At 38.7% G+C, this 25,698-nt stretch overlaps 1 protein-coding gene across 2 annotated transcripts in view; it reads right to left on the bottom strand.

Moving 5' to 3' along the window:
* DAPP1 (dual adaptor of phosphotyrosine and 3-phosphoinositides 1) overlaps positions 1-25,698 on the bottom strand; it is a 72,303-nt gene that overhangs the window by 1,987 nt on the left and 44,618 nt on the right. The window contains exons 5-8 of one of the 2 annotated variants that reach the window (XM_037830323.1): positions 14,792-14,839; positions 13,412-13,474; positions 12,633-12,718; positions 10,387-10,474 (exon numbers count right to left, since the gene is read on the bottom strand). In XM_037830323.1, coding sequence (XP_037686251.1) covers positions 10,387-10,474; positions 12,633-12,718; positions 13,412-13,474; positions 14,792-14,839 — 285 coding nt within the window. The remainder of the gene's footprint in view (positions 1-10,386; positions 10,475-12,632; positions 12,719-13,411; positions 13,475-14,791; positions 14,840-25,698) is intronic. The other variant, XM_037830324.1, reaches the window with a different exon arrangement.

Genomic DNA, 25,698 nt, shown 5'->3' with positions numbered 1-25,698 from the left:
AAAGCCAGGAACTGCGTGGACTGGACACCACAGAGCAATCTGACTTTGGGCATACTTCATACAACACTCATGAAGACATGGAACTGCTGAGATCAGCGAAATCTGTAAGTTTTTGTGGCCTGGGGACCCGCACCCCTCCCTGCCAGGCTCAGTCCCGTGGGAGGAGGGGCTGTCAGCTCCGGGAAGGAGAAGGGAGAACTGCAGTGGCAGTCCTTATCGGAAACTCATTCTACTGATCCAAACTCCAACCATAGATAGACTGTGACCAGACACCAGAGAATCTGAGAGCAGCCAGCCCAGCAGAGAGGAGACAGGCATAGAAAAAAACAACACGAAAAACTCCAAAATAAAAGCGGAGGATTTTTGGAGTTCTGGTGAACACAGAAAGGGGAAGGGCAGAGCTCAGGCCCTCAGGCTCATATGCAAATCCCAAAGAAAAGCTGATCTCTCTGCCCTGTGGACCTCTCCTTAATGGCCCTAATTGCTTTGTCTCTTAGCATTTCAATAACCCATTAGATCTCTGAGGAGAGCCCTTTTTTTTAATCCTTTTTTCTTTTTCTAAAACAATTACTCTAAGAAGCCCAATACAGAAAGCTTCAAAGACTTGCAATTTGGGCAGGTCAAGACAAGAGGAGAACTAAGAGAGCTCTGAGACAAAAGGCAATAATCCAGTGGCTGAGAAAATTCACTAAACACCACAACTTCCCAAGAAAAGGGGGGTGTCTGCTCACAGCCATCATCCTGGTGGACAGGAAACACTCCTGCCCGTCGCCAGCCCCATAGCCCAGACCTGCCCCAGACAACCAAGTGGGACGGAAGTGCTTCAAATAACAGGCACACACCACAAAACTGGGTGTGGACATTAGTCTTCCCTGCAACCTCAGCTGATTGTCCCAGAGTTGGGAAGGTGGAGCAGTGTGAATTAACAAAGCCCCATTCAGCCATCATTTCAGCAGACTGGGAGCCTCCCTACACAGCCCAGCAGCCCAGAACTGCCCTGGGGGGACGGCACTCACCTATGACATAGCACAGTCATCCCTCAACAGAGGACCCAGGGTGCACAGCCTGGAAGAGGGGCCCACTTGCAAGTCTCAGGAGCCATACGCCAATAGCAAGGACTTGTGGGTCAGTGGCAGAGAAAAACTGTGGCAGGACTGAACTGAAGGATTAGACTATTGCAGCAGCTTTAAAACTCTAGGATCACCAGGGAGATTTGATTGTTAGAGCCATCCCCCCTCCCTGACTGCCCAGAAACACGCCCCATATACAGGGCGGGCAACACAAACTACACACGCAAGCTTGGTACACCAATTGGACCCCACAAGACTCACTCCCCCACTCACCAAAAAGGCTAAGCAGGGGAGAACTGACTTGTGGAGAATAGGTGGCTCGTGGACGCCACCTGCTGGTTAGTTAGAGAAAGTGTACTCCACGAAGATGTAGATCTGATAAATTAGAGATAAGGAATTCAATTGGTCTACAAATCCTAAAAGGACCCTATCAAGTGCAGCAAATGCCACGAGGCCAAAAACAACAGAAAATTATAAAGCATATGAAAAAACCAGACAATATGGATAACCCAAGCCCAAGCACCCAAATCAAAAGACCAGAAGAGACACAGCACCTAGAGCAGCTACTCAAAGAACTAAAGATGAACAATGAGACCATAGTACGGGATACAAAGGAGATCAAGAAGACCCTAGAAGAGCATAAAGAAGACATTACAAGACTAAATAAAAAAATGGATGAGCTTATGGAAATTAAAGAAACTGTTGACCAAATTAAAAAGATTCTGGACACTCATAGTACAAGACTAGAGGAAGTTGAACAACGAATCAGTGACCTCGAAGATGACAGAATGGAAAATGAAAGCATAAAAGAAAGAATGGGGAAAAAAATTGAAAAAATCGAAATGGACCTCAGGGATATGATAGATAATATGAAACGTCCGAATATGAGACTCATTGGTATTCCAGAAGGGGAAGAAAAGGGTAAAGGTCTAGGAAGAGTATTCAAAGAAATTGTTGGGGAAAACTTCCCAAATCTTCTAAACAACATAAATACACAAATCATAAATGCTCAGCGAACTCCAAATAGAATAAATCCAAATAAACCCACTCCAAGACATATTCTGATCACACTGTCAAACACAGAAGAGAAGGAGCAAGTTCTGAAAGCAGCAAGAGAAAAGCAATTCACCACATACAAAGAAACAGCATAAGATTAAGTAGTGACTACTCAGCAGCCACCATGGAGGCAAGAAGGCAGTGGCACGATATATTTAAAATTCTGAGTGAGAAAAATTTCCAGCCAAGAATACTTCATCCAGCAAAGCTCTCCTTCAAATTTGAGGGAGAGCTTAAATTTTTCACAGACAAACAAAAGCTGAGACAATTTGCTAACAAGAGACCTGCCCTACTGGAGATACTAAAGGGAGCCCTACAGACAGAGAAACAAAGAAAGGACAGAGAGACTTGGAGAAAGGTTCAGTACTAAAGAGATTCGGTATGGGTACAATAAAGGATATTAATAGAGAGAGGGGAAAAATATGACAAACATAAACCAAAGGATAAGATGGCTGATTCAAGAAATGCCTTCACGGTTATAACGTTGAATGTAAATGGATTAAACTCCCCAATTAAAAGATATAGATTCGCAGAATGGATCAAAAAAAATGAACCATCAATATGTTGCATACAAGAGACTCATGTTAGACACAGGGACACAAAGAAACTGAAAGTGAAAGGATGGAAAAAAATATTTCATGCAAGCTACAGCCAAAAGAAAGCAGGTGTAGCAATATTAATCTCAGATAAAATAGACTTCAAATGCAGGGATGTTTTGAGAGACAAAGAAGGCCACTACACACTAATAAAAGGGGCAATTCAGCAAGAAGAAATAACAATCATAAACCTCTATGCACCCAATCAAGGTGCCATAAAATACATGAGAGAAACACTGGCAAAACTAAAGGAAGAAATTGATGTTTCCACAATAATTGTGAGAGACTTCAACACATCACTCTCTCCTATAGATAGATCAACCAGACAGAAGACCAATAAGGAAATTGAAAACCTAAACAATCTGATAAATGAATTAGATTTAACAGACATCTACAGGACATTACATCCCAAATCACCAGGATACACATACTTTTCTAGAGCTCATGGAACTTTCTCCAGAATAGATCGTATGCTGGGACATAAAACAAGCCTCAATAAATTTAAAAAGATTGAAATTATTCAAAGCACATTCTCTGACCACAATGGAATACAATTAGAAGTCAATAACCATCAGAGACTTAGAAAATTCACAAATACCTGGAGGTTAAACAACACACTCCTAAACAATCAGTGGGTTAACGAAGAAATAGCAAGAGAAATTGCTAAATATATAGAGACGAATGAAAATGAGAACACAACATACGAAAACCTATGGGATGCAGCAAAAGCAGTGCTCAGGGGGAAATTTATAGCACTAAACGCATATATTAAAAAGGAAGAAAGAGCCAAAATCAAAGAACTAATGGATCAACTGAAGAAGCTAGAAAATGAAGAGCAAACTAATCCTAAACCAAGTAGAAGAAAAGAAATAACAAGGATTAAAGCAGAAATAAATGACATAGAGAACACAAAAACAGTGGAGAGGATAAATATCACCAAAAGTTGGTTCTTTGAGAAGATCAACAAGATTGACAAGCCCCTAGCTAGACTGACAAAATCAAAAAGAGAGAAGACCCATATAAACAAAATAATGAATGAAAAAGGTGACATAACTGCAGATCCCGAAGAAATTAAAAAAATTATAAGAGGATACTATGAACAACTGTATGGCAACAAACTGGATAATGTAGAGGAAATGGACAATTTCCTGGAAACATGTGAACAACCTAGACTGACCAGAGAAGAAATAGAAGACCTCAACCAACCCATCACAAGCAAAGAGATCCAATCAGTCATCAAAAATCTTCCCACAAATAAATGCCCAGGGCCAGATGGCTTCACAGGGGAATTCTACCAAACTTTCCAGAAAGAACTGACTCCAATATTACTCAAACTCTTTTAAAACATTGAAGAAAATGGAACACTACCTAACTCATTTTATGAAGCTAACATCAATCTAATACCAAAACCAGGCAAAGATACTACAAAAAAGGAAAACTACCGGCCAATCTCCCTAATGAATATAGATGCAAAAATCCTCAACAAAATACTTGCAAATCGAATCAAAGACACATTAAAAAAATCATACACCATGACCAAGTGGGGTTCATTCCAGGCATGCAAGGATGGTTCAACATAAGAAAATCAATCAATGTATTACAACACATTAACAAGTCAAAAGGGAAAAATCAATTGATCATCTCAATAGATGCTGAAAAAGCATTTGACAAAATCCAACATCCCTTTTTGATAAAAACACTTCAAAAGGTAGGAATTGAAGGAAACTTCCTCAACATGATAAAGAGCATATATGAAAAACCCACAGCCAGCATAGTACTCAATGGTGAGAGACTGAAAGACTTCCCTATAAGATCAGGAACAAGACAAGGATGCCCGCTGTCACCACTGTTATTCAACATTGTGCTGGAAGTGCTAGCCAGGGCAATCCAGCAAGACAAAGAAATAAAAGGCATCCAAATTGGAAAAGAAGAAGTAAAACTGTCATTGTTTGCAGATGATATGATCTTATATCTAGAAAACCCTGAGAAATCGACGATACAGCTACTAGAGCTAATAAACAAATTTAGCAAAGTAGCGGGATACAAGATTAATGCACATAAGTCAGTAATGTTTCTATATGCTAGAAATGAACAAACTGAAGAGACACTCAAGAAAAAGATACCATTTTCAATAGCAACTAAAAAAATCAAGTACCTAGGAATCAACTTAACCAAAGATGTAAAAGACCTATACAAAGAAAACTACATAACTCTACTAAAAGAAATAGAAGGGGACCTTAAAAGATGGAAAAATATTCCATGTTCATGGATAGGAAGACTAAATGTCATTAAGATGTCAATTCTACCCAAACTCAACTACAGATTCAATGCAATCCCAATCAAAATTCCAACAACCTACTCTGCAGACTTGGAAAAGCTAGTTATCAAATTTATTTGAAAAGGGAAGATGCCTCGAATTGCTAAAGACACTCTAAAAAAGAAAAACGAAGTGGGAGGACTTACACTCCCTGACTTTGAAGCTTATTATAAAGCCACAGTTGCCAAAACAGCATGGTACTGGCACAAAGATAGACATATAGATCAATGGAATTGAATTGAGAATTCAGAGATAGACCCTCAGATCTATGGCCGACTGATCTTTGATAAGGCCCCCAAAGTCACTGAACTGAGTCATAATGGTCTTTTCAACAAATGGGGCTGGGAGAGTTGGATATCCATATCCAAAAGAATGAAAGAGGACCCCTACCTCACACCCTACACAAAAATTAACTCAAAATGGACCAAAGATCTCAATAGAAAGAAAGTACCATAAAACTCCTAGAAGATAATGTAGGAAAACATCTTCAAGACCTTGTATTAGGAGGCCACTTCCTAGACTTTACACCCAAAGCACAAGCAACAAAAGAGAAAATAGATAAATGGGAACTCCTCAAGCTTAGAAGTTTCTGCACCTCAAAGGAATTTCTCAAAAAGGTAAAGAGGCAGCCAACTCAATGGGAAAAAATTTTTGGAAACCATGTATCTGACAAAAGACTGATATCTTGCATATACAAAGAAATCCTACAACTCAATGACAATAGTACAGACAGCCCAATTATAAAATGGGCAAAAGATATGAAAAGACAGTTCTCTGAAGAGGAAATACAAATGGCCAAGAAACACATGAAAAAATGTTCAGCTTCACTAGCTATTAGAGAGATGCAAATTAAGACCACAATGAGATACCATCTAACACCGGTTAGAATGGCTGCCATTAAACAAACAGGAAACTACAAATGCTGGAGGGGATGTGGAGAAATTGGAACTCTTATTCATTGTTGGTGGGACTGTATAATGGTTCAGCCACTCTGGAAGTCAGTCTGGCAGTTCCTTAGAAAACTAGATATAGAGCTACCATTCGATCCAGCGATTGCACTTCTCGGTATATACCCGGAAGATCGGAAAGCAGTGACACGAACAGATATCTGCACGCCAATGTTCATAGCAGCATTATTCACAATTGCCAAGAGATGGAAACAACCCAAATGTCCTTCAACAGATGAGTGGATAAATAAAATGTGGTATATACACACGATGGAATACTACGCGGCAGTAAGAAGGAACGATCTGGTGAAACATATGACAACATGGATGAACCTTGAAGACATAATGCTGAGCGAAATAAGCCAGGCACAAAAAGAGAAATATTATATGCTACCACTAATGTGAACTTTGAAAAATGTAAAACAAATGGTTTATAATGTAGAATGTAGGGGAACTAGCAGTAGAGAGCAATTAAGGAAGGGGGAACAATAATCCAAGAAGAACAGATAAGCTATTTAACGTTCTGGGGATGCCCAGAAATGACTATGGTCTGTTAATTTCTGATGGATGTAGTAGGAACAAGTTCACTGAAATGTTGCTATATTATGTAACTTTCTTGGGGTAAAGTAGGAACATTTTGGAAGTTAAGCAGTTATCTTAGGTTAGTTGTCTTTTTCTTACTCCGTTGTTATGGTCTCTTTGAAATGTTCTTTTATTGTATGTTTGTTTTCTTTTTAACATTTTTTTTCATACAGTTGATTTAAAAAAGAAGGGAAAGTTAAAAAAAAAAAAAGAAAGAAAAAAGACAAACAAGGAAAAAAAAAAAAAAGATGTAGTGCCCCCTTGAGGAGCCTGTGGAGAATGCAGGGGTATTCGCCTACCCCACCTCCATGGTTGCTAACATGACCACAGACATAGGGGACTGGTGGTTTGATGGGTTGAGCCCTCTACCATAAGTTTTACCCTTGGGAAGACGGTTGCTGCAAAGGAGAGGCTAGGCCTCCCTGTATTTGTGCCTAAGAGTCTCCTCCTGAATGCCTCTTTGTTGCTCAGATGTGGCCCTCTCTCTCTGGCTAAGCCAACTTGAAAGGTGAAATCACTGCCCTCCCCCCTATGTGGGATCAGACACCCAGGGAAGTGAATCTCCCTGGCAACGTGGAATATGACTCCCGGGGAGGAATGTAGACCCGGCATCGTGGGATGGAGAACATCTTCTTGACCAAAAGGGGGATGTGAAAGGAAATGAAATAAGCTTCAGTGGCAGAGAGATTCCAAAACGAGCCGAGAGATCACTCTGGTGGGCACTCTTACGCACACTTTAGACAACCTTTTTTAGGTTCTAAAGAATTGGGGTAGCTGGTGGTGGATACCTGAAACTATTAAACTACAACCCAGAACCCATGAATCTCGAAGACAGTTGTATAAAAATGTAGCTTATGAGGGGTGACAGTGGGATTGGGAATGCCATAAGGACCAAACTCCACTTTGTCTAGTTTATGGATGGATGTGTAGAAAAGTAGGGGAAGGAAACAAACAGACAAAGGTACCCAGTGTTCTTTTTTACTTCAATTGCTCTTTTTCACTCTAATTATTATTCTTGTTATTTTTGTGTGTGTGCTAATGAAGGTGTCAGGGATTGATTTAGGTGATGAATGTACAACTATGTAATGGTACTGTAAACAATCGAAAGTACAATTTGTTTTGTATGACTGCGTGGTATGTGAACATATCTCAATAAAATGATGATCAAAAAAAAAAAAAAAAAAGAAATCCTAGAACTCAATGACAATAGTACAGACAGCCCAATTATAAAATGGGCAAAAGATATGAAAAGACAGTTCTCTGAAGAGGAAATACAAATGGCCAAGAAACACATGAAAAAATGTTCAGCTTCACTAGCTATTAGAGAGATGCAAATTAAGACCACAATGAGATACCATCTAACACCGATTAGAATGGCTGCCATTAAACAAACAGGAAACTACAAATGCTGGAGGGGATGTGGAGAAATTGGAACTCTTATTCATTGTTGGTGGGACTGTATAATGGTTCAGCCGCTCTGTAAGTCAGTCTGGCAGTTCCTTAGAAAACTAGAAATAAAGTTACCATTCGATCCAGCGATTGCACTTCTCGGTATATACCCGGAAGATCGGAAAGCAATGACACGAACAGATATCTGCACGCCAATGTTCATAGCAGCATTATTCACAATTGCCAAGAGATGGAAACAACCCAAATGTCCTTCAACAGATGAATGGATAAATAAAATGTGGTATATACACACGATGGAATACTACACGGCCGTAAGAAGGAACGATCTCGTGAAACATATGACAACATGGATGAACCTTGAAGACATAATGCTGAGCGAAATAAGCCAGGCACAAAAAGACAAATATTATATGCTACCACTAATGTGAACTTTGAAAAATGTAAAACAAATGGTTTATAATGCAGAATGTAGGGGAACTAGCAATAGAGAGCAATTAAGGAAGGGGGAACAATAATCCAAGAAGAACAGATAAGCTATTTAACGTTCTGGGGATGCCCAGGAATGACTATGGTCTGTTAATTTCTGATGGATATAGTAGGAACAAGTTCACAGAAATGTTGCTACATTAGGTAACTTTCTTGGGGTAAAGTAGGAACATGTTGGAAGTTAAGCAGTTATCTTAGGTTAGTTGTCTTTTTCTTACTCCGTTGTTATGGTCTCTTTGAAATGTTCTTTTACTGTATGTTTGTTTTCTTTTTAACTTTTTTTCATACAGTTGATTTAAAAAAGAAGGGAAAGTTAAAAAAAAAAAAAAGAAAAACAAGGAAAAAAAGATGTAGTGCCCCCTTGAGGAGCCTGTGGAGAACGCAGGGGTATTTACCTACCCCACCTCGATGGTTGCTAACATGACCACAGACATAGGGGACTGGTGGTTTGATGGGTTGAGCCCTCTACCATAGGTTTTACCCTTGGGAAGACGGTTGCTGCAAAGGAGAGGCTAGGCCTCCCTATGGTTGTGCCTAAGAGCCTCCTCCCGAATGCCTCTTTGTTGCTCACATGTGGCCCTCTCTCTCTGGCTAAGCCAACTTGAAAGGTGAAATCACTGCCCTCCCCCCTACATAGGATCAGACACCCAGGGTAGTGAATCTCCCTGGCAACGTGGAATATGACTCCTGGGGAGGCATGTAGACCTGGCATCGTGGGATGGAGAACATCTTCTTGACCAAAAGGGGGATGTGAAAGGAAATGAAATAAGCTTCAGTGGCAGAGAGATTCCAAAAGGAGCCAAGAGGTCACTCTGGTGGGCACTCTTACGCACACTTTAGACAACCCTTTTTAGGTTCTAAAGAATTGGGGTAGCTGGTGGTGGATACCTGAAACTATCAAACTACAACCCAGAACCCATGAATCTCAAAGACAATTGTATAAAAATGTAGCTTATGAGGGGTGACAATGGGATTGGGAAAGCCATAAGGACCACACTCCACTTTGTCTAGTTTATGGATGGATGAGTAGAAAAATAGGGGAAGGAAACAAACAGACAAAGGTACCCAGTGTTCTTTTTTACCTCAATTGCTCTTTTTCACTCTAATTATTATTCTTGTTATTTTTGTGTGTGTGCTAATGAAGGTGTCAGGGATTGATTTAGGTGATGAATGTACAACTATGTAATGGTACTGTGAACAATCGAAAGTGCGATTTGTTTTGTATGACTGCGTGGTATGTGAATATATCTCAATAAAATGATTAAAAAAAAGGCAAAAAAAAAAGTAATTAGGAAGGAACTGTTTTACTTTTGAAAACATCAAGGGTTTCAAGGTAGCATTTAATGAAAATATTAGTAAGCCTTTAAGAACAAGTTCTTGGCTAACAACTCACTAACTTGCAAACACATACAAAAAGTGTATGAGGCTGACAAATTTTTATAAGCATGACATATTCCTCTGGGAAGGTATACAGACAGTAAATAAAGTAAACCACCTTTTGTCCGTGACCTAATCGAAGTAATGCTTATACTAGAAACTAAGCAAAGTCTCTCTGGCAAGCTTCCTTCTCTGACAATTTAAAAGTCAGGCAGCTTTTCAACTGCAGATACATATATGTCAACTTTCCTCTATCTGAACCCTGTTCTCCAATGTTCCCCTGCAAACGAGAGTGGATGAACTTACATACATTAAAGGAAGACGAGTAGGCTAAGGCTGTAGGGCTGAGACCCAAATGCTCTTCCATCATTTCTTTTTTACCTCTATCTCATGGCCCAGAAGAATGAATAGACCATTTCACAAGCTTGCAAGTAAATACCCCAGAATATCCCAGGGACACTCTGACTCTTTCAGGAGAAATACGTTTGAAATGGTCAGTATATTATTTCTGGGTAAAAGGCATCTGAAAGTCTTTTATAACTCACCAATTTCCAGCGTAATATCTTGATCCACTCATCAGCTTCTACTCCTGTCTTTGCACAGAGATAAAAGGTCCTGAATGGAAATACTAAGCTGATAAGAAAAAAGAAGGAATATAAGAAACTCTAGATTGATTATATATTAGCTGAACACTATCTAGAGTATTCCAAGGGAAAAAAGAATTGGTAAAGGACCCAGGTAAGCAATTTGAAAAACTGAAATATATGTATAAAGCTATTCCTGCCAGCAAACCAAAAATGTTGAGGAAGTTGTAGATTCATATTATTATTATGGACCAGATTTATATTCTCTAGCAAGATGTCAAAGAAGAAAAAATCATGTCCAGGGCAATCCCCAGGACTTTTTATTGTTTGCCTTAGGCTGAATACAGCACTCATAAATTTGTTTAGCTAATCTCTTAAATGACTCAGAGAACCTTTGTTAAGATTGAAAGAAGAAGAAGACAGATAACACAGAATTTGCCCAAAGAACTCCCTTGTGCTAGCTTACTTCAAAGGGGTAAGGGATAACTGTTGACCTTCATGGATATAGGAATTTTCAGCTAGGACAGGGAAAAGGACAATAAAACTAATCGCCTATTCATTTTGCCCACCTCTGGCCATGAGTTAGTCCTGCTGGAAGGAAGATGAACCTGGTGCAAAAGACTTTTCCTAATGAATCTGGTAATTCATTTGACTGTATTTTTGGTTTTATAGTTAAAATCATTTGACCTATAAGGTCAGCTGTAGTTTATATTTTGCCTGTAATTCCTGTCCTTACAGTTGAAATACAAAACATTTAAAATATTTTTTTCCCTTCTTATGGAAAAAAAAAAAGAAGCCTTGAACTGAAGTTCTATTTGTATCAGTAATCAATGTTGAATATATAAGAGGTAAGTCCCTTTGCATAGAAGGTAAAACCTTAATATGAGATCCAGTTGAGGTGTGAGTGGAGAGCAGGGGAGAGAGAAATAAAATTTTGTATATGCCATATAAAACTAGTTTCTGAAATTGTCATTGTTTGGTACTCCCTGCGTGGGGCACTATTAATTGCTTACCAATACAGATAAGTTTTCATTTCTTCTTGCTAACAGAATCCCAGGCAATAAATCATGGTTAATTTAAGTCAATTATGATCATGCTATTACTCTTTTCTAGTCTCACCTGCTACTAGAGACGGCCATAGGACCCAGGCTTGGACAATGACATATAAGGGGAAATCTGACAGGGGAGTTTCTGGAAAAACGTGTGCTTCCTTGAGAAAAGGGGAAAGACATGGCTGATAGTGTTCCTTCCTCTTTCTTCCTGCCTTACATGCGGACATGAGGCCTGAAGCTGGAGTAGTCATCTTGGACCCTGCTGTGGCAAGTATGAGAAAAAGGCAAGGAGAAAATTGCTGATATGCTTAATCTGACCTTGTCAAGATAGCTGCCTGCCTCCAGTTTCTTGTTATATGAGAAAAATAATCACTTGCTAGCTCCTACGTGAATTTTTAAAAGATTGTTTATTAACTGATAATATAGAATTAGCATGAATTATCTAGGTGTGATAATGATATTATAGTTTTAGAGGTGATATTCCTACTCCTAGGACAAATATAACTCTGAGGTAAAGTGCCATGATGCCTGCAACTCACTTTCAATTAGTTCAGGAAAAAAAGTGGATACTTAGATACATAAAGCAAATGTGGCAATATATTGAAAATTAATATATCTAGGTGAAGGGTACATGTGTATGTATGTCTTTCAGTTTGTGTATACTTGAAAACTTTAAAAAGTCAATGGGAAGTTACTTCTCTCAGTTTAAAAATTGCCATAATATACAAATTATTTATGTTACAACAAAATGCATTGTGCCATCTGCCAGAAATTGTCATAATTATACAAATCACTCATCCTTGGAGTCACCAAAATCATAATTAAAATTGGAAAAAACTTTCAAAAGAATGAAACTGTCTAAAATGTGAATGGCATCCTCTTACAGGTGTCTTACCTGTGCAGTGTATGACATCAACAGTTGTACCCAAGACATGCCTATTTGTTTAAGCCACTTTAAATGAAGTGTTAATATGGCACACTCAGCTGAAAGCCCTCCTAAACTGACAATACACATCCCATACAAGGGCTAAGTCCACCTCTATCAGATCAGAACATTTGTACTATATTAAGATATACAGTTTTTTATTCTTTAGCTAAAATAAGGACTGGCAAATAAATGACTTTTGCAAATATCTCCTTTATAAAACAACTTACCAAAAACAGTTTACTCTTTCCTGTGAGTAATCAAATTGTACAGCTGAACATTCTGTTAAGTCTAGGATCCGAATTGGTTCTGGTGACTTTAAAAAAAAAAGAAAGAGGAACCAATAAATAACACATGCACACATACATGCAAATCTGTCCACCACTTATTCCCCTAGCAAGTCTTCTAGTAAGTGCAACTGTCAATTTTACTCTAAGACAGCTGAAAATAGGAAAGCCTTACAACAGGAAGTCACAAATCCCTGGTTTTGGGACTAGCCTTTCATGACTCTGGGCATTAATGACATGCCTTCATCAACTTAGATTGATGGAGGTGTATTTTGACACATGGAAGGGAGTCATATTTTTCCCCCGTTTTCTTGGGTTTCTACTCTAAGATATTTTCTATAGGGAAGGTAAGAAGACATGAAGTAATTTCAGGTTTAATAAAATGGGCATGGGAGATGAACCTATTTTTAATAAATAGGGAAATTGTTTCAGAGACACAGTTAATAAATTGTGACAAAAGAATAATCCCATTGCTCTAGACAGAGGGAATTATGTTCTCTGGGGAGCTATAGCTTAGCCAGTCCAAGAAAACAATTTCTGGGATACCCATCTTGTCTTGCAAAATAGCTCTGCTAATATTAGTAATCAGGAACTCACATTTCTAATCTGTTATTGAATGTTTCAGGTAGACATAAGGAGAATTTCAGGGATTTTAAAGGCAGACATTCCTTTCTTCTAGAGAGCTGATTTTTAAAGGGAACATGTATTATAATGTTTCTCACCATTTGGTCTTTGAAATATTTCAGTTCATTCCTATGCAAAGTGAACCATCTTGTTTTCCATGTCTGAGAAAAAAAAAAATCAGTTAAAACACATGGGTTTCGAATAGAGAAAAGCAACATTTGAGCTAGGCAGTTTCCTTTCTTTTTAAAAATATCTAAAAGATTAGATACAGTAAACCTGAAAAACATTCTTGTGCTAAGACTCATTTCTGAGGAAAAAGTTTCCAAATACATAAGAAATTTAAAATGCATTTCATAAACTAATTTTATATTGAAGGCAGATATATCATTAAACAATATTTAAACAAGTAAAAAGAAATAGCCTATGATAAATACTTACGGTGATTTATGACAAACCACTAAAATTTCCATCTTTTTAACTGTATAATGTGAATATATATTTTTTGAGCCCCTACCATGGGTCACACACTATCCTTGGAGTTTTATGGATAGTGTTGCCAAATCTCACCCAACAATTCCAAGTATTATTATTCATGTTTTACAAATTAACAAATTGAGGTTTAGGGCCCTCAAACCATATGATATTCTAAACCTTGTCCAAGAATTCCATGGCTTCCGTGGCAAAAACTGCTAGTTGCCTCTCAATATCCATGGTCTCTTGCTTAGATACTGACTGAACTCTAATCTTATGCAGAGTGGCTATGCACCCAGCTAAAAGAAAAACAGGATTTAAAGATGAATATGGTATGACTATTTCCTGTCCTCAAGGAGCATATAGTCTAGCAGGGACAAAAATAACTATTTAGGTTAAATTCAAGCAGATCAGTCCCTGTGAGAAAGGTAGAGGACCCTGCCTCTTAAAATAGGAAGAAGCAGATATATTCCACGAAGGTCTTGTTGGGGTGTTGAAATGAAATAGAGTAACTTTGTTAAATATACGGGGGACAGTTGAATACCTGGGACTAATGAAATCCTAATTCAAGTTTTCTTCTGTATTTTATAAAATCCTTTAATAAGGGCCTATGGCCTTCTTAATCCACATTAAAGTAAATCATTTATAAAATTTTGACTTCCTTTACTGAAAAAAAGGAAATGTTCTCGAGTTTGCTTGCTACTTTCATCCTCAGTTACCCTATTTAAAGGGCTGTATGTTTTCGTGAGTGTAAACTTCAGGCCCTTCTCATGTAGGGCTTGCCAAAAAACAGCTAAGTCATTTCCAGTCACATTAGATTGTGACTAATTAACCATGAAGAGGAATCCTCAGAACAGGTAAATATCATAACTGGGTCAAAATGAGTAGGCAATTACGTTTTAAAAAAAATTGAAAAAAAAAAAAAAAAAGGTCAGTTTCGAAATTAGACTTCAGTCTACATGATGTGCTCTCTTTGTGGCCGCTCCGGAGAAGGCATGTTTCCTCACCTTGACCAGGCCCCCCTGTTTGATGAGGTAACCTTCTTTGGTGCCCAGCTGAAAAATAAAGAAGCCACAAGTGCAGGTCAGAACTGTCAAAACACGGTTTTTGTCTTTATATTTCTGTCCTATTTTAACACTACAAACAAGTTTGCCTTTGATCTTTAAATGGTGACCTTTCATTCTTTACCTAGGCGATTGAAAGTCCTCCGTGTACTGTGAGAGACCCATCGTTTTCAGATTGGGTCATCAGGCATAATTCTGTAGCAACAGGTAACAACTGAAAGACTCCTACTATCTGGAGCCAGAAATTTGCAAAAATAGACCACATCCTTTCACTAATACAAGTTAGGGTTTGATGATGTGTGTCATGTGAAACCCAGCTGCTTGGATTACTGCCAGGGATTTGGCATACACAGGCACACACACATCTGTGGTGAATATGTTTGCCAAACTCTGGAGTTAGGAAAGCAAAAGGATTCCTTTACTTTGGAGCATCACAGAGTCTGCATTATTCTAATGTGCTTTGCAAATCTTTTCGAGGGATCCTTAGACATAGTATTTGCAACATTTATTTTATCACTGAACCCCATTTCCTTTTCATTGACCATTTCTTGAAACCCACAATCCATGGGGCAGACTTTTGGGAGTGCAGGTTTATTTACACTTGACTTGTTCAAAAGGGATCATATCATTAATTCAAGGGTAACAACAATATCACACACTTAATTAGCACCATGAAATGTAAGGAAAGGTGGGGAACTGTGTGAATAGAAATTTTCATAAGGATCCTACGATCAAGAAACTTACAGCGTTGGTTTTTTTTTGTTTTGTGTTGTTTTGTTTTTTTCATACATTTCTGAAGAAATTGATTTCCTGCTAGGAAATAGGCTGTCCTGTCTTATACTAGTAAGAAAAAAATGAATAAAAACTGGGAAATGACTTGACTGAAGTCAAGGTTCTTTTTATGGGAGTTTCCAAAGTAATTTTCCGTGAGGTAAATTCTCTTCACCAAATAAAAAGAGGAACAACAACTATCACAGCAAAAAAGAGTTAAAACAAGAAGTGGTAACTACTTTAAAATTTTTCATGGCATTAAAATAATGGTGATTTTCCCAGGTGTCCATTTAAACCAAGATTGGTAAATTCAGTATCACATGATTAGTTTGATTTATTTTGACATTAACGGAACTGAACCGGCTAAAGTGAGTTTAGATATTATATTATGGAAATGGTGAAAATTAACATTTTGTGTTGTTGCAAGTTAATGTCTATAGAGGCAAAATAAGGGATAAAATTGTTATATGGAAGACGCTGAAAGAATAATTCATTGAATTCTAACTTAGGAATTATGCTACTCTCCGTCTTTAAGTCCATCCAAGTAACATACACTAAGTCTAGCTAGTTTTCTTGAGAGATCAGTGGAAGGCTGTAGAGGAAAAAGCTAAAAATAATGATTTTCTTCAGAGTCTCAGGAGGTAAGAAAATAAATAATAATATAGCAGATATGTCTTTTTTAAAAAATCTATGATCTGTAACATCAAAGATGTTTATAAGAGTCCCGAATTGGAAACAACCTAAATATTTAAAAATGAAGGATTAACCTTCCTGTCTTCCTGCCATTTGCCTTCCTTAATATTTCAGTCAGGAGCCATGAAGCCATGTGAAGCAAGGCTGGCTCCAGCATGAGCGTGCACGAGGGCTGCAGTTTGGTGTACAGAGTTGGCTCCTGAGAGGAGTAAGGAGGGCATTTGTGCACCATCGTGCAAAGCGGTCCAGAGAGCATTCACGTGGGTGACGGCAGCAGCTTGGGGTAGGTATTGAAGCCTGAGAAGGGTGAGAAGGGCTTCCGCCCAAAGGGGTGGAGGTGACAAGTCCAGTGCATGGTGTTGAAGCCAAGTCAGGCTGGGTGGGCATCTGCGGTGGGGGCAGGGATGGCAGTGGCCTGAAACATGGTATTGGAGGCTGGGGTGGTTGATTGGGGTGGTTGATTAGGGTGTCTGGGGTGAGGTGGTAGGGGCAGCAGCAGTTGGAGAATGGTTTCATTGGATTGGACATCAAATAAGTAAGCTGATGATAATGGGAGCAACATTCCTCACTGTGGGGTATAGGAATTACAAATATGGAAAGGGAAAAAATTCCAGTGGGCTTTGTGGTACCGGATTGAGATTGGAGGTGTTGGTGCAAATGCACAGACAGATAGATGATAGATGATTAGATAGATAAATGGATAGATGATTAAGCAGGTAAATGGATAAATAGAAATATAGATGTAAATTATGTATGTGTGCATACCTATATACATACATATTTTCCCTAGCTCTATCCCTGGAGCAGGCTCGGTGAGTGACATTCTAATATCCCAATAACCATAATCAGCTAGTGCCTAGTTTGGTTTCTAAAGTACCACTCTCCAGAAAAAGAACAGGGTTTCTTGGAAAAAATGGCTGACTCAAGAGTTGGCCACTAGGAAAGTAGAAGATAAGCCTGGGACATCTTGTTACACCAGAAAATAAGAAGTGTTCAAAGAATGAGGCCAGATTTCATGTCTGACAGACAAAGAAGCCACCTTTTGAAAGGGCTCCTATGGCCAAATTGGGAAAACTTGAAGAATTAAAATAAATAACAATAGTCTTGAATATAACCCATTGATCTAAAATAAAAATGACTGAATGAATTAAGAGAATGAAAATCTTTGCCTTACAGTAGAATGATAACGAATAAATATAAAAAGAAGGATGAATCAGAGAATCACCATTTGGTAATGATCATAGAAATAGTTAAAATAGCCAAGAAACATCAATGGATGCTAAAATTGGTGGGTAAAAGATTAATGAGGAATATAATATTCACATAATTTCAAATAATCTCCCCACTAAATATATATTAATAATGAAAAGAATAAAGTAATTTTAGAATGAAGAAGGCTGGCACACACCACTTAATCAAATTAACAAAGTTAACACATTGTGATGAGTTGAATTGAAATCGTGCACCATCTGAAAGGAAGCAGTGAGAAGGGGAAGGCCTCTCTGCTGTGGTATTTCTACCCAAAGCACATAATCTGAATCTAATCATAAGGCAGTGCCAGACAAACCATATTTGAGGAACAGTCTATAAAATAACTGGCCTTTAATTTTTAGAAGTGCCAAAGTCACAAAATCAAGGAAAGACTGAAGAAGTGTTCCAGAGTGAAGGAGACTAAAGAGTCAGGACAACTACATACAAATGATGATCCTGGATTGAATCCTTTTGCTCTAAAGTGTCTTATTAGGAAAAGTAGCTAAATTTGAATAAAATCTGTGGATTGGATGGTGATACTGTATCAATATCAATTTCCTAAGTTTAAGGGTTCTATGTGCTCACCTAGCTGAATGTCCCTGTTTGTAGAAAACACACACTAAAATATTCAGGGTGATGTTTTCATGTAGGCAATTTTCTCTCAAATGGCTCAGGAAAAAGAAAAACAAAGTTCTTTGTACTATTCTTGCAATTTTACAGTAACTTTGAAATTATTTTAAATAAAAAATAGCATGTAAAAACATAATAGAGGATTAATTAAATAAATTGACACACCTGAACAATGGAATACTAGGAAATTTATTTTAATAGTGTTTTAGAAGACTATAATTACACAGAAGATGTCCACATTATATAACTGAGTTAAGCATATTTGAACTGTATTTACAGTGAAGTTATTATCATATAAATATGAATGCTAATATAAATAAAGATAGATATAAATATAAATGAGAATGCTAGGAAGGATAGACACCATAATATTAACTGTGAGAAGAGTGTCAAGGACAGAATACTAGAGAAGGCCAACAACATGCAAGGGAAGAGTTCAGGAAGAGGAACTCTAAAATGTGTTGAAAAGATAACAGAATAAAGAGAAAAATGTTGCAGAAGCGAAAGAAACAGAATTTTTAGAAAGAGGGAGTCAAATACCACAAAAGGGAAGTTAAGGAAACTAACATTTTAGATAGGAGCTATTCTGTATCGGCCACTTGAATATATTATCTCATATAATCTCTACCAATATTTCTAATCAGAATCTCACTTTTAACATTTCCAAAAGAGAACTCCACTTTCCCATCCCCCACACCGCTCCTCCTGCAGTCTTAACCTCCTCAGTAAATGGCAGATCTTTCTTTCACATACCACATGTGGTGGTTTGAAACTACTCGTACCCCAGAGAACCATGTTCTTAAAGCTAATCCGTTCCTGTGGGTGTGAACTTATTGTAAGCAGGGCCTTTGGATTAGGTTACTTCACTGAAGGCGTGGAAGACCCAGGGTGGGTTTTAATCCTCTTACTGGGGTCCTTTATAAACAGGATGAATATGGAGAGAGGGAGAGAAAAAGCCACAAGAAGCTGGAAGCAACGAAACCTGGAAAAGAAGGGAGAGAGCAGCAGACATGCCATGTGCCTTGCCATGTGACACAGGAGTCCAGGATCGGAGGTAGTGGTCTCTGAGAAGAAAGCATCGCCTGATGATGCTTTGATCTGGACATTTTTCTCAGCCTAAGAACTATAATCTTTTAAGCTAATAAATTCCCATAGTTAAGGCCACCACATTTATGGTATCTGTTTTCAGCAGTTTGGCAAACTAAAACACCACATTCACTCCATCAGTAAATATTGTCCTTACAATACACATTCCTAATTTGACTAGTTCTTATCACCTCTCCTTAGCTTCAGTGGCCGCCATCTTTACCTGGTCTGCTGTAAAAGCCTCCTAACTGGTCTCTTTGCCTCTAGATTTGCCCCCATCCCATTTTCCACTTAGCAGTGAGAATAATCTTTTTAAAAACTTAAATTACATTACTCAACTCATAATTTCCCATCAACACTTAAAACGGAAGTAAATTCTTTACTTTGTCCCCTAAGACCATTGGTATTGTGTAAGGGGAGTACAACTGACATTTTGGGCAGGATAATTCTTCACGATGCTTTGCAGGATATTTAGCCCCCATGACCCCTACCCACTTGGGGGAAACAATTCTCCAGGGGTCTCTTGTGATTCTGTGTGTCTTACAAGCAAGCTTTGTTGTGGACCAATTTGTTAAGGATGTCTGTCTGGCAAACAGCCTTGGAAAATAGAAATAGTCTCCTCCAGAGCAAAAAGGCAGGCATACGCACTGCCCAACGTCCACGTTCCCTAAGCTCACTGTTCCTCTCCTGTAATGCAGCCCAGTGTGTAAGTAGGGATCACCCGGGCCTCTTCTTGTTGCTGCTTGGGAATTGGGACCCAGCACAGGGATCTGGAACAAACATTGATATTTTGGCAACTGCTATTGCTGTGAGTAACAAATTGTCCTTCATCTCTGACCCAATAGTTTTTTTTTTTTATAATTTTTAATTCGAAATAATTTCAAACACATAGAAGAGTTGCAAAATAATACAAATGCCATAAAGAGAACTCCAACAGACCCCCACACCTCCAGACACTCAGATTCACCAACTTCAACATTTGGCCACATTTGCTATTTCTTTCTTCCTATCTATCTATCTATCTATCTATCTATCTATCTATCTATCATCTATCTATCTTCTGAACACCTGAGAGCAGATTGCACACATCATACTCCTTGAACACATAATACTTCCATGTACGTTTCCTGTGAACAAGGATATACACCTTATACAATCACCTTAAGAGCAGTTATCAAGATCAAGAAATTTAACCTTGATATACAGCTTACATTCTATATTCCAACTTTTTCTTCTGTCCTGATAATGTCCTTTTGAGCCTTTCCTCCTCCATTTTTAGATTCCATGTGGTATCATGTATTGCATTTAAAAATCATTATCTCATTTTCAATCATGGAAACATACAATATAAATCTTCCCATTCCAATCTCCTCCAATCATACCATTCAGTGAAATTAATCACATTCCCTCCCCGCCATCCATTACTATAACTTTTCCTTCACCCCAAACAGAAACCCTACACTCATTTTGCATTAACTCCTCATTGCCCCCACCCCTTGCTGGTAACCCGTACTCTACTTTCTGACTCTATGAGTTTGCATGCTCTCTGATATTTTCTTTGTGATTGTGATATTTTCTTTGTGAGGCTTAAATTTAACATTCTAAATCTATAACAATCTTATTCACTTTGATATCAACTTAAGAACTTCAATAGCATACATAAATTATGTCCCTATGCCCCTCTATTCCTCCACCTTTATGTAGTTCTTGTCACAAATTATATATTTATACATTATAAGTCCCAAACTATTGATTTATGATTACGTCTTTAGCATTTGCCTTTTAGATCCTGTAGGAAACATAAAGGTGAGTGTTGTGTTTGAAACCATATGTACCACAGAAAATCATGTTCTTAAGTCTAATCCACTCCTGTTGGTGTAAACCTATTGTAAGTAGGGTCTCTTGACAGGTTACTTCTTAATCCTGAAACTGGAGTCCTTTATAAACAGGATGAATATAGAAAGAGAGAGAAAGCTATGGAAGTGAGAAGTTGAAAGCAATGAAGATAAGGGAGAGACCAGCAGATGCTGCCATGTGCCTTCTCACGTGATGGAAGAGTCCAGGATCACTGGCAGCTGGTCTTCAGCAACAAAACCAACTGTGTTGATGATGCCTTGATTTGGGCATTTTTGCAGCTTCAAAAGCTTTTAAGCTTTTAAGCTAATAAATTCCCGTGTTAAAACCCAACCCATTTTATGGTATTTTCTTTCAACAGCCTAGCAAACTAAAATAGGGAGGTACAAAAATACAATAGTACTGGTATTTATATTTACCCATGCCATTATTATCCTTACCAGAGATCTTTATTTCTTCATATGGCTTCAGTCAATTGTCAAATGTCCTTTCCTTTCAATATGCAGAACTCCATTTCTTAGTGACAGTCTGGTGGTAACAAAGCCCCTCAGTTTTTGTTTACCTGGGAATGTCTTAATTCTTCCCTCATTTTTGAAAGACAATTTTGCTGAATCTAGAATTCTAGTTGGCAATTGATTGATTGATTGATTGATTGCTTTCAGCAGGTTAAATGTGTCTTCTCCTGCTTTCATGCTGCCCTGGTTTCTGATGAAAAATAGGCACTTAGTCTTATTGAGGCTGCCTTGTATATGACACATTGTTTCTCTCTTGCAGCTTTCAGAATTCTCTTTTTATCGTTGGCACTCAACAGTTTATAATAGCTTATCTGGTTTGGAGTTTGTTGATTATTTTGGATGTATATAATCGTGTCATGCATTAAATTTGGGACGTTTTCAACCATTATTTCTTCCGTCTGCCCCTTCTCTCTTTCTTCTCCTTCTGGGTCTCCCACAATGCACATATTGGTATGCTTGATGGTGTCCCACAGGTTCCTCAGGCTCTGCTCACTTTTCTTCATTCTTTCCTCCTTCTACTCCTCATACTGGATGATTTCTATTGTCTTAGCCTCAGGGTCACTGATTCTTTCTTCTGCCAACTTCAATCTGGTGTTTGACCCCTCTAGGGAATTTTTAATTTCTGTTACTGTGATCTTCATATGTATTTGGTCCCTTTAAATAATTTTCATCTGTCTATTGATATTCTCTTTGTGTTGATTTATTGTTTCCCTGATTTCCTCTAATTCTTTGTTCATGTTTTCCTTTAGCTCTTTGTGCATATTTAGGATCAGGTTTTAGAAGTTTTTGCTTGGGATGTCCCAGGTCTGATTGATGTCAATGATTTTTTTTTTTTTTTAAGCTCATGATTCAAACTTCTCCTTTGTCTGAACCATTATTTCCTGTTTTTGTTTTGTTTTGTTTTGTTTTTTGGTATGTTTTGCCATCTTTTGTTGGAACCTGGACATTTTAACATTTTGGTATGTTATTAATGGAATTTAGACTCTGAGCATCTGTTCCTCAAGCTTGTATCCAGCTGGTGTTATAAAAGAGCTTTTCTTGAATGCCAGAAACTAGTAAGTAAAAAGAAGAAGGGAAAAAAAAAAGAAGAAAACTTCTTTCCCAGTCTTTCCAGATTGACTTATGTAAGTGCTCTCCTTCAGGGCTTATCTCTACAAGGAGTTTGGGGAATGCTCCAAGCCAAAGCATAGGGGCCTCCCTGACCCTTCATACAGATGCCTCTTGTCTTGGGCATGTACGCGTGGCCCTAGGAATTCCTCTCTCTACGTGAATGTGAATGTCTTCTCTTCCCTAGGAAACAGTTTCCTCACAGCCCTGGGCACTACGCTGTGTGTCCTACAGCCAGAATCCCTTGCCCCAGGCAGCATGCTTTGACTGCTCTCCCCAAGTGTTCTGTAAGAGAGCTCATGAACCACTTTCTATACCCAGGGCGAGTTCTGGGTCAGTGAATCCTTCAGGCCACCACCAGGCAGATTGCCCAGACATCCATGCTCCCTGTATGTGCATGAGGGTTACTCTGCTCCCACCAGAACTGAGAACAGGGATTCACACTGGGAGTAGAGGCTGGTTCCCTACTGAACAGGTGAGGGGATGGGAAAGGGCCAGCTTGGGTGCCACGAAATCCTTCTGCTTTTAAGTGGCTTCTTTCTTTCTTTCTTTCTTTTTTTTTTTTTAATTTTTATTGGGATTGTTCAGATACCATACAATTATCCAAAGATCCAAAGTGTACAATCAGTTGTAGTGGCTTCTTTCTTGATTTGGCGCTTGTTCTATTACTGCAATCCTTTAACTGTTTTCTGAAGCTTTGGGAAAGATGTTTCTGCCAGTTCCTGCTGGCTGTTCAAAGCTTCCATAAGGGGATGGAACCCTGAAGCTTCTCAGTCTGCCATCTTTGATCCACTAGTTCTGTGTCTCCTGTCACCATCCATGAAACTGTGGTAGGCTGAACTTGTTAGCTTGCAAGTGGGGTCTCAGGCCCTTCACAGTTCTTGACAGCCAGTAATGCTAGTAGTGCCCCCAAAGCATTGTGACAACCAAAACAGTTACATAAATTTCCACCCCCTGCCCCCAGCGACAGAGTATTCATCTGAGAACTCCATTGCCTTACATCCTCTGTCCCCTCATTACCTCAATAATCTCATCTCCTACCACTTTCTCTCCAGCTCACTCAGTGCCAATAATTCTGACCTTCTTGCTGGTCTTTGAAACACCTCAAATTAGTTCCCAATTCAGGACTTTTGTTCTGTTTCCAGATCTTCACATGAGCCGTTCTTTCCCTCCAGGAAGGTATCTGCTCAAATTCCACTTCCTCAAAGAGGCCTCCCCACTTCCCTTTTCTCCCCATATCCTATTTCATTTTTCTTTTTATGACTTATGACTATCTAGTCTTATATTATCACTTTGATTATTGACTGTGACCTCCCCGCTAGAATGTGAGCTCAATGAGGGCAGGGCCTTTGTCTTACTCACTGCCAAAACCCCAGTGCTTAAAACAGTATTGGTGTATAAAAGGTGCTTAAAGAAAAGTTTGCTAAAGAAATGAATTAATTAAATTTAATCATGTCTCAGGAAGACAACCCTATGCCATTCATAAAATGTACACATAGTAACTTCCACAAATGCAGTTGACAAAGGCTGTTATACAGTTTTGCACAAGCATCTACGTTTTTGGGCAATAGGCAATACTTTTCACTTTCACTTAAAGCAAGAAGTTCTTTTTCCTGTAAGTAGGACTTAATTCTCTTCCTCCACTGCCAGAGCTTGTGCAAGAACTGCATGCCAAATAGAAAAAGCAGAAGTCTGAATGTCCACAACACTGTCAGGGTGGAGATAGAGGTGCAGGAGACTGTGGCTATCTGGGGTAAGCAGCAAAGGCTGATAACTCTTGCCTGAAGTAAGTGACAAAAGCCTTCTGACTGGACCAGAACTATCCCCCCAGCCATGCTGGTCAAGTTGTGAGTGATTCCTGAGTGAGGAGTAAGTTCAGAATCCACTAGAAAGCCTGTATAGTTTTCTGTCTTTATTGAGTAGATGCAGCATAGCAGCAAAAATGTAGCACGTGTCATGACCTGGGCTAGGTTCTAAAAGTACAAAGACTAATTATAATCCTGATCCTTAGGAAATCCAAGGCTGGTGGAAGAACAGACACTTTTGCAGGTAATTGTGCCACAAGATGGTGATTCTAGGGTAAAGATCAACAGAGGGAGCTCTGCAGCACAGAAGAGGGGGCAAACTAGCATGGGTCAAGGAAGGCTTCCCGGAAGATACTGATCCTGATGCTTGTCTTGAAGGATGAGTGGACAGAAGCGGTATTGGTGATGGCAGCATTCCAGAGGCAGGGAGGGGAGAAGGGGCACATTCAGAGAAATGTCCATTATTGAGAGAAGCAGGTTGCATAGGGTGAGAGGAGGCCAGAGAGGTGAGCAGGGTTCAGTTGGGCTGTGAAGATTGTGGGCACCACAGAAGAATGTTAAGCAGAGAGGTCATGTGGTAAATCTGCTTTTTAAAGAGCTCTCTGGTGGCAGAGGAGAAAGAGTACTATGGTACACAGGAAGGTCATGCATCTTTTAAAATACAATTTGTAGCTAAATATTCTTAAGTGATTATTTTTCAAGTGTAATGATTGCTATCTGGAAGTAGTTCTTGATATTTCATTCATGTATTGCCCTTCTTATCATTGGCACAAACCCAGATTTCTCATACCAGGAGCGTTCAGCAAACAAGGCAGAGAAAAAGAATAGAAGAGCCATGAGAATAATGAAGGGAAGGGGGGATGCTGGAGAAGATTCTTTGCAGGGTCACAATTCACAGAACAAACACAATGAAACCTTAGGAGAACAATGAGTGCCCCAGTTGCACTGAAACTGAACAATGGCTCAAGTTGCAAAGAAAGCTGTGCAAATGTTTTCTGCCTGTACATTTCATTCAGTGAAGGGAAAACAGGTTAGGAAAAAAAACATTTCAAGATTTGATAGTAAAGAGGAGAATATTTTTCTCTCATGGGTAATTTAAGAACCTTGTCCAAGAATACAGTTTAGTCAGCTATGTAAA

Source organism: Choloepus didactylus, chromosome 3 (genome assembly GCF_015220235.1).
Source record: "Choloepus didactylus isolate mChoDid1 chromosome 3, mChoDid1.pri, whole genome shotgun sequence".
In the NCBI taxonomy this organism is placed as follows: Eukaryota; Metazoa; Chordata; class Mammalia; order Pilosa; family Megalonychidae; genus Choloepus; species Choloepus didactylus.
This window is presented reverse-complemented; position numbering and strand designations above follow the sequence as displayed.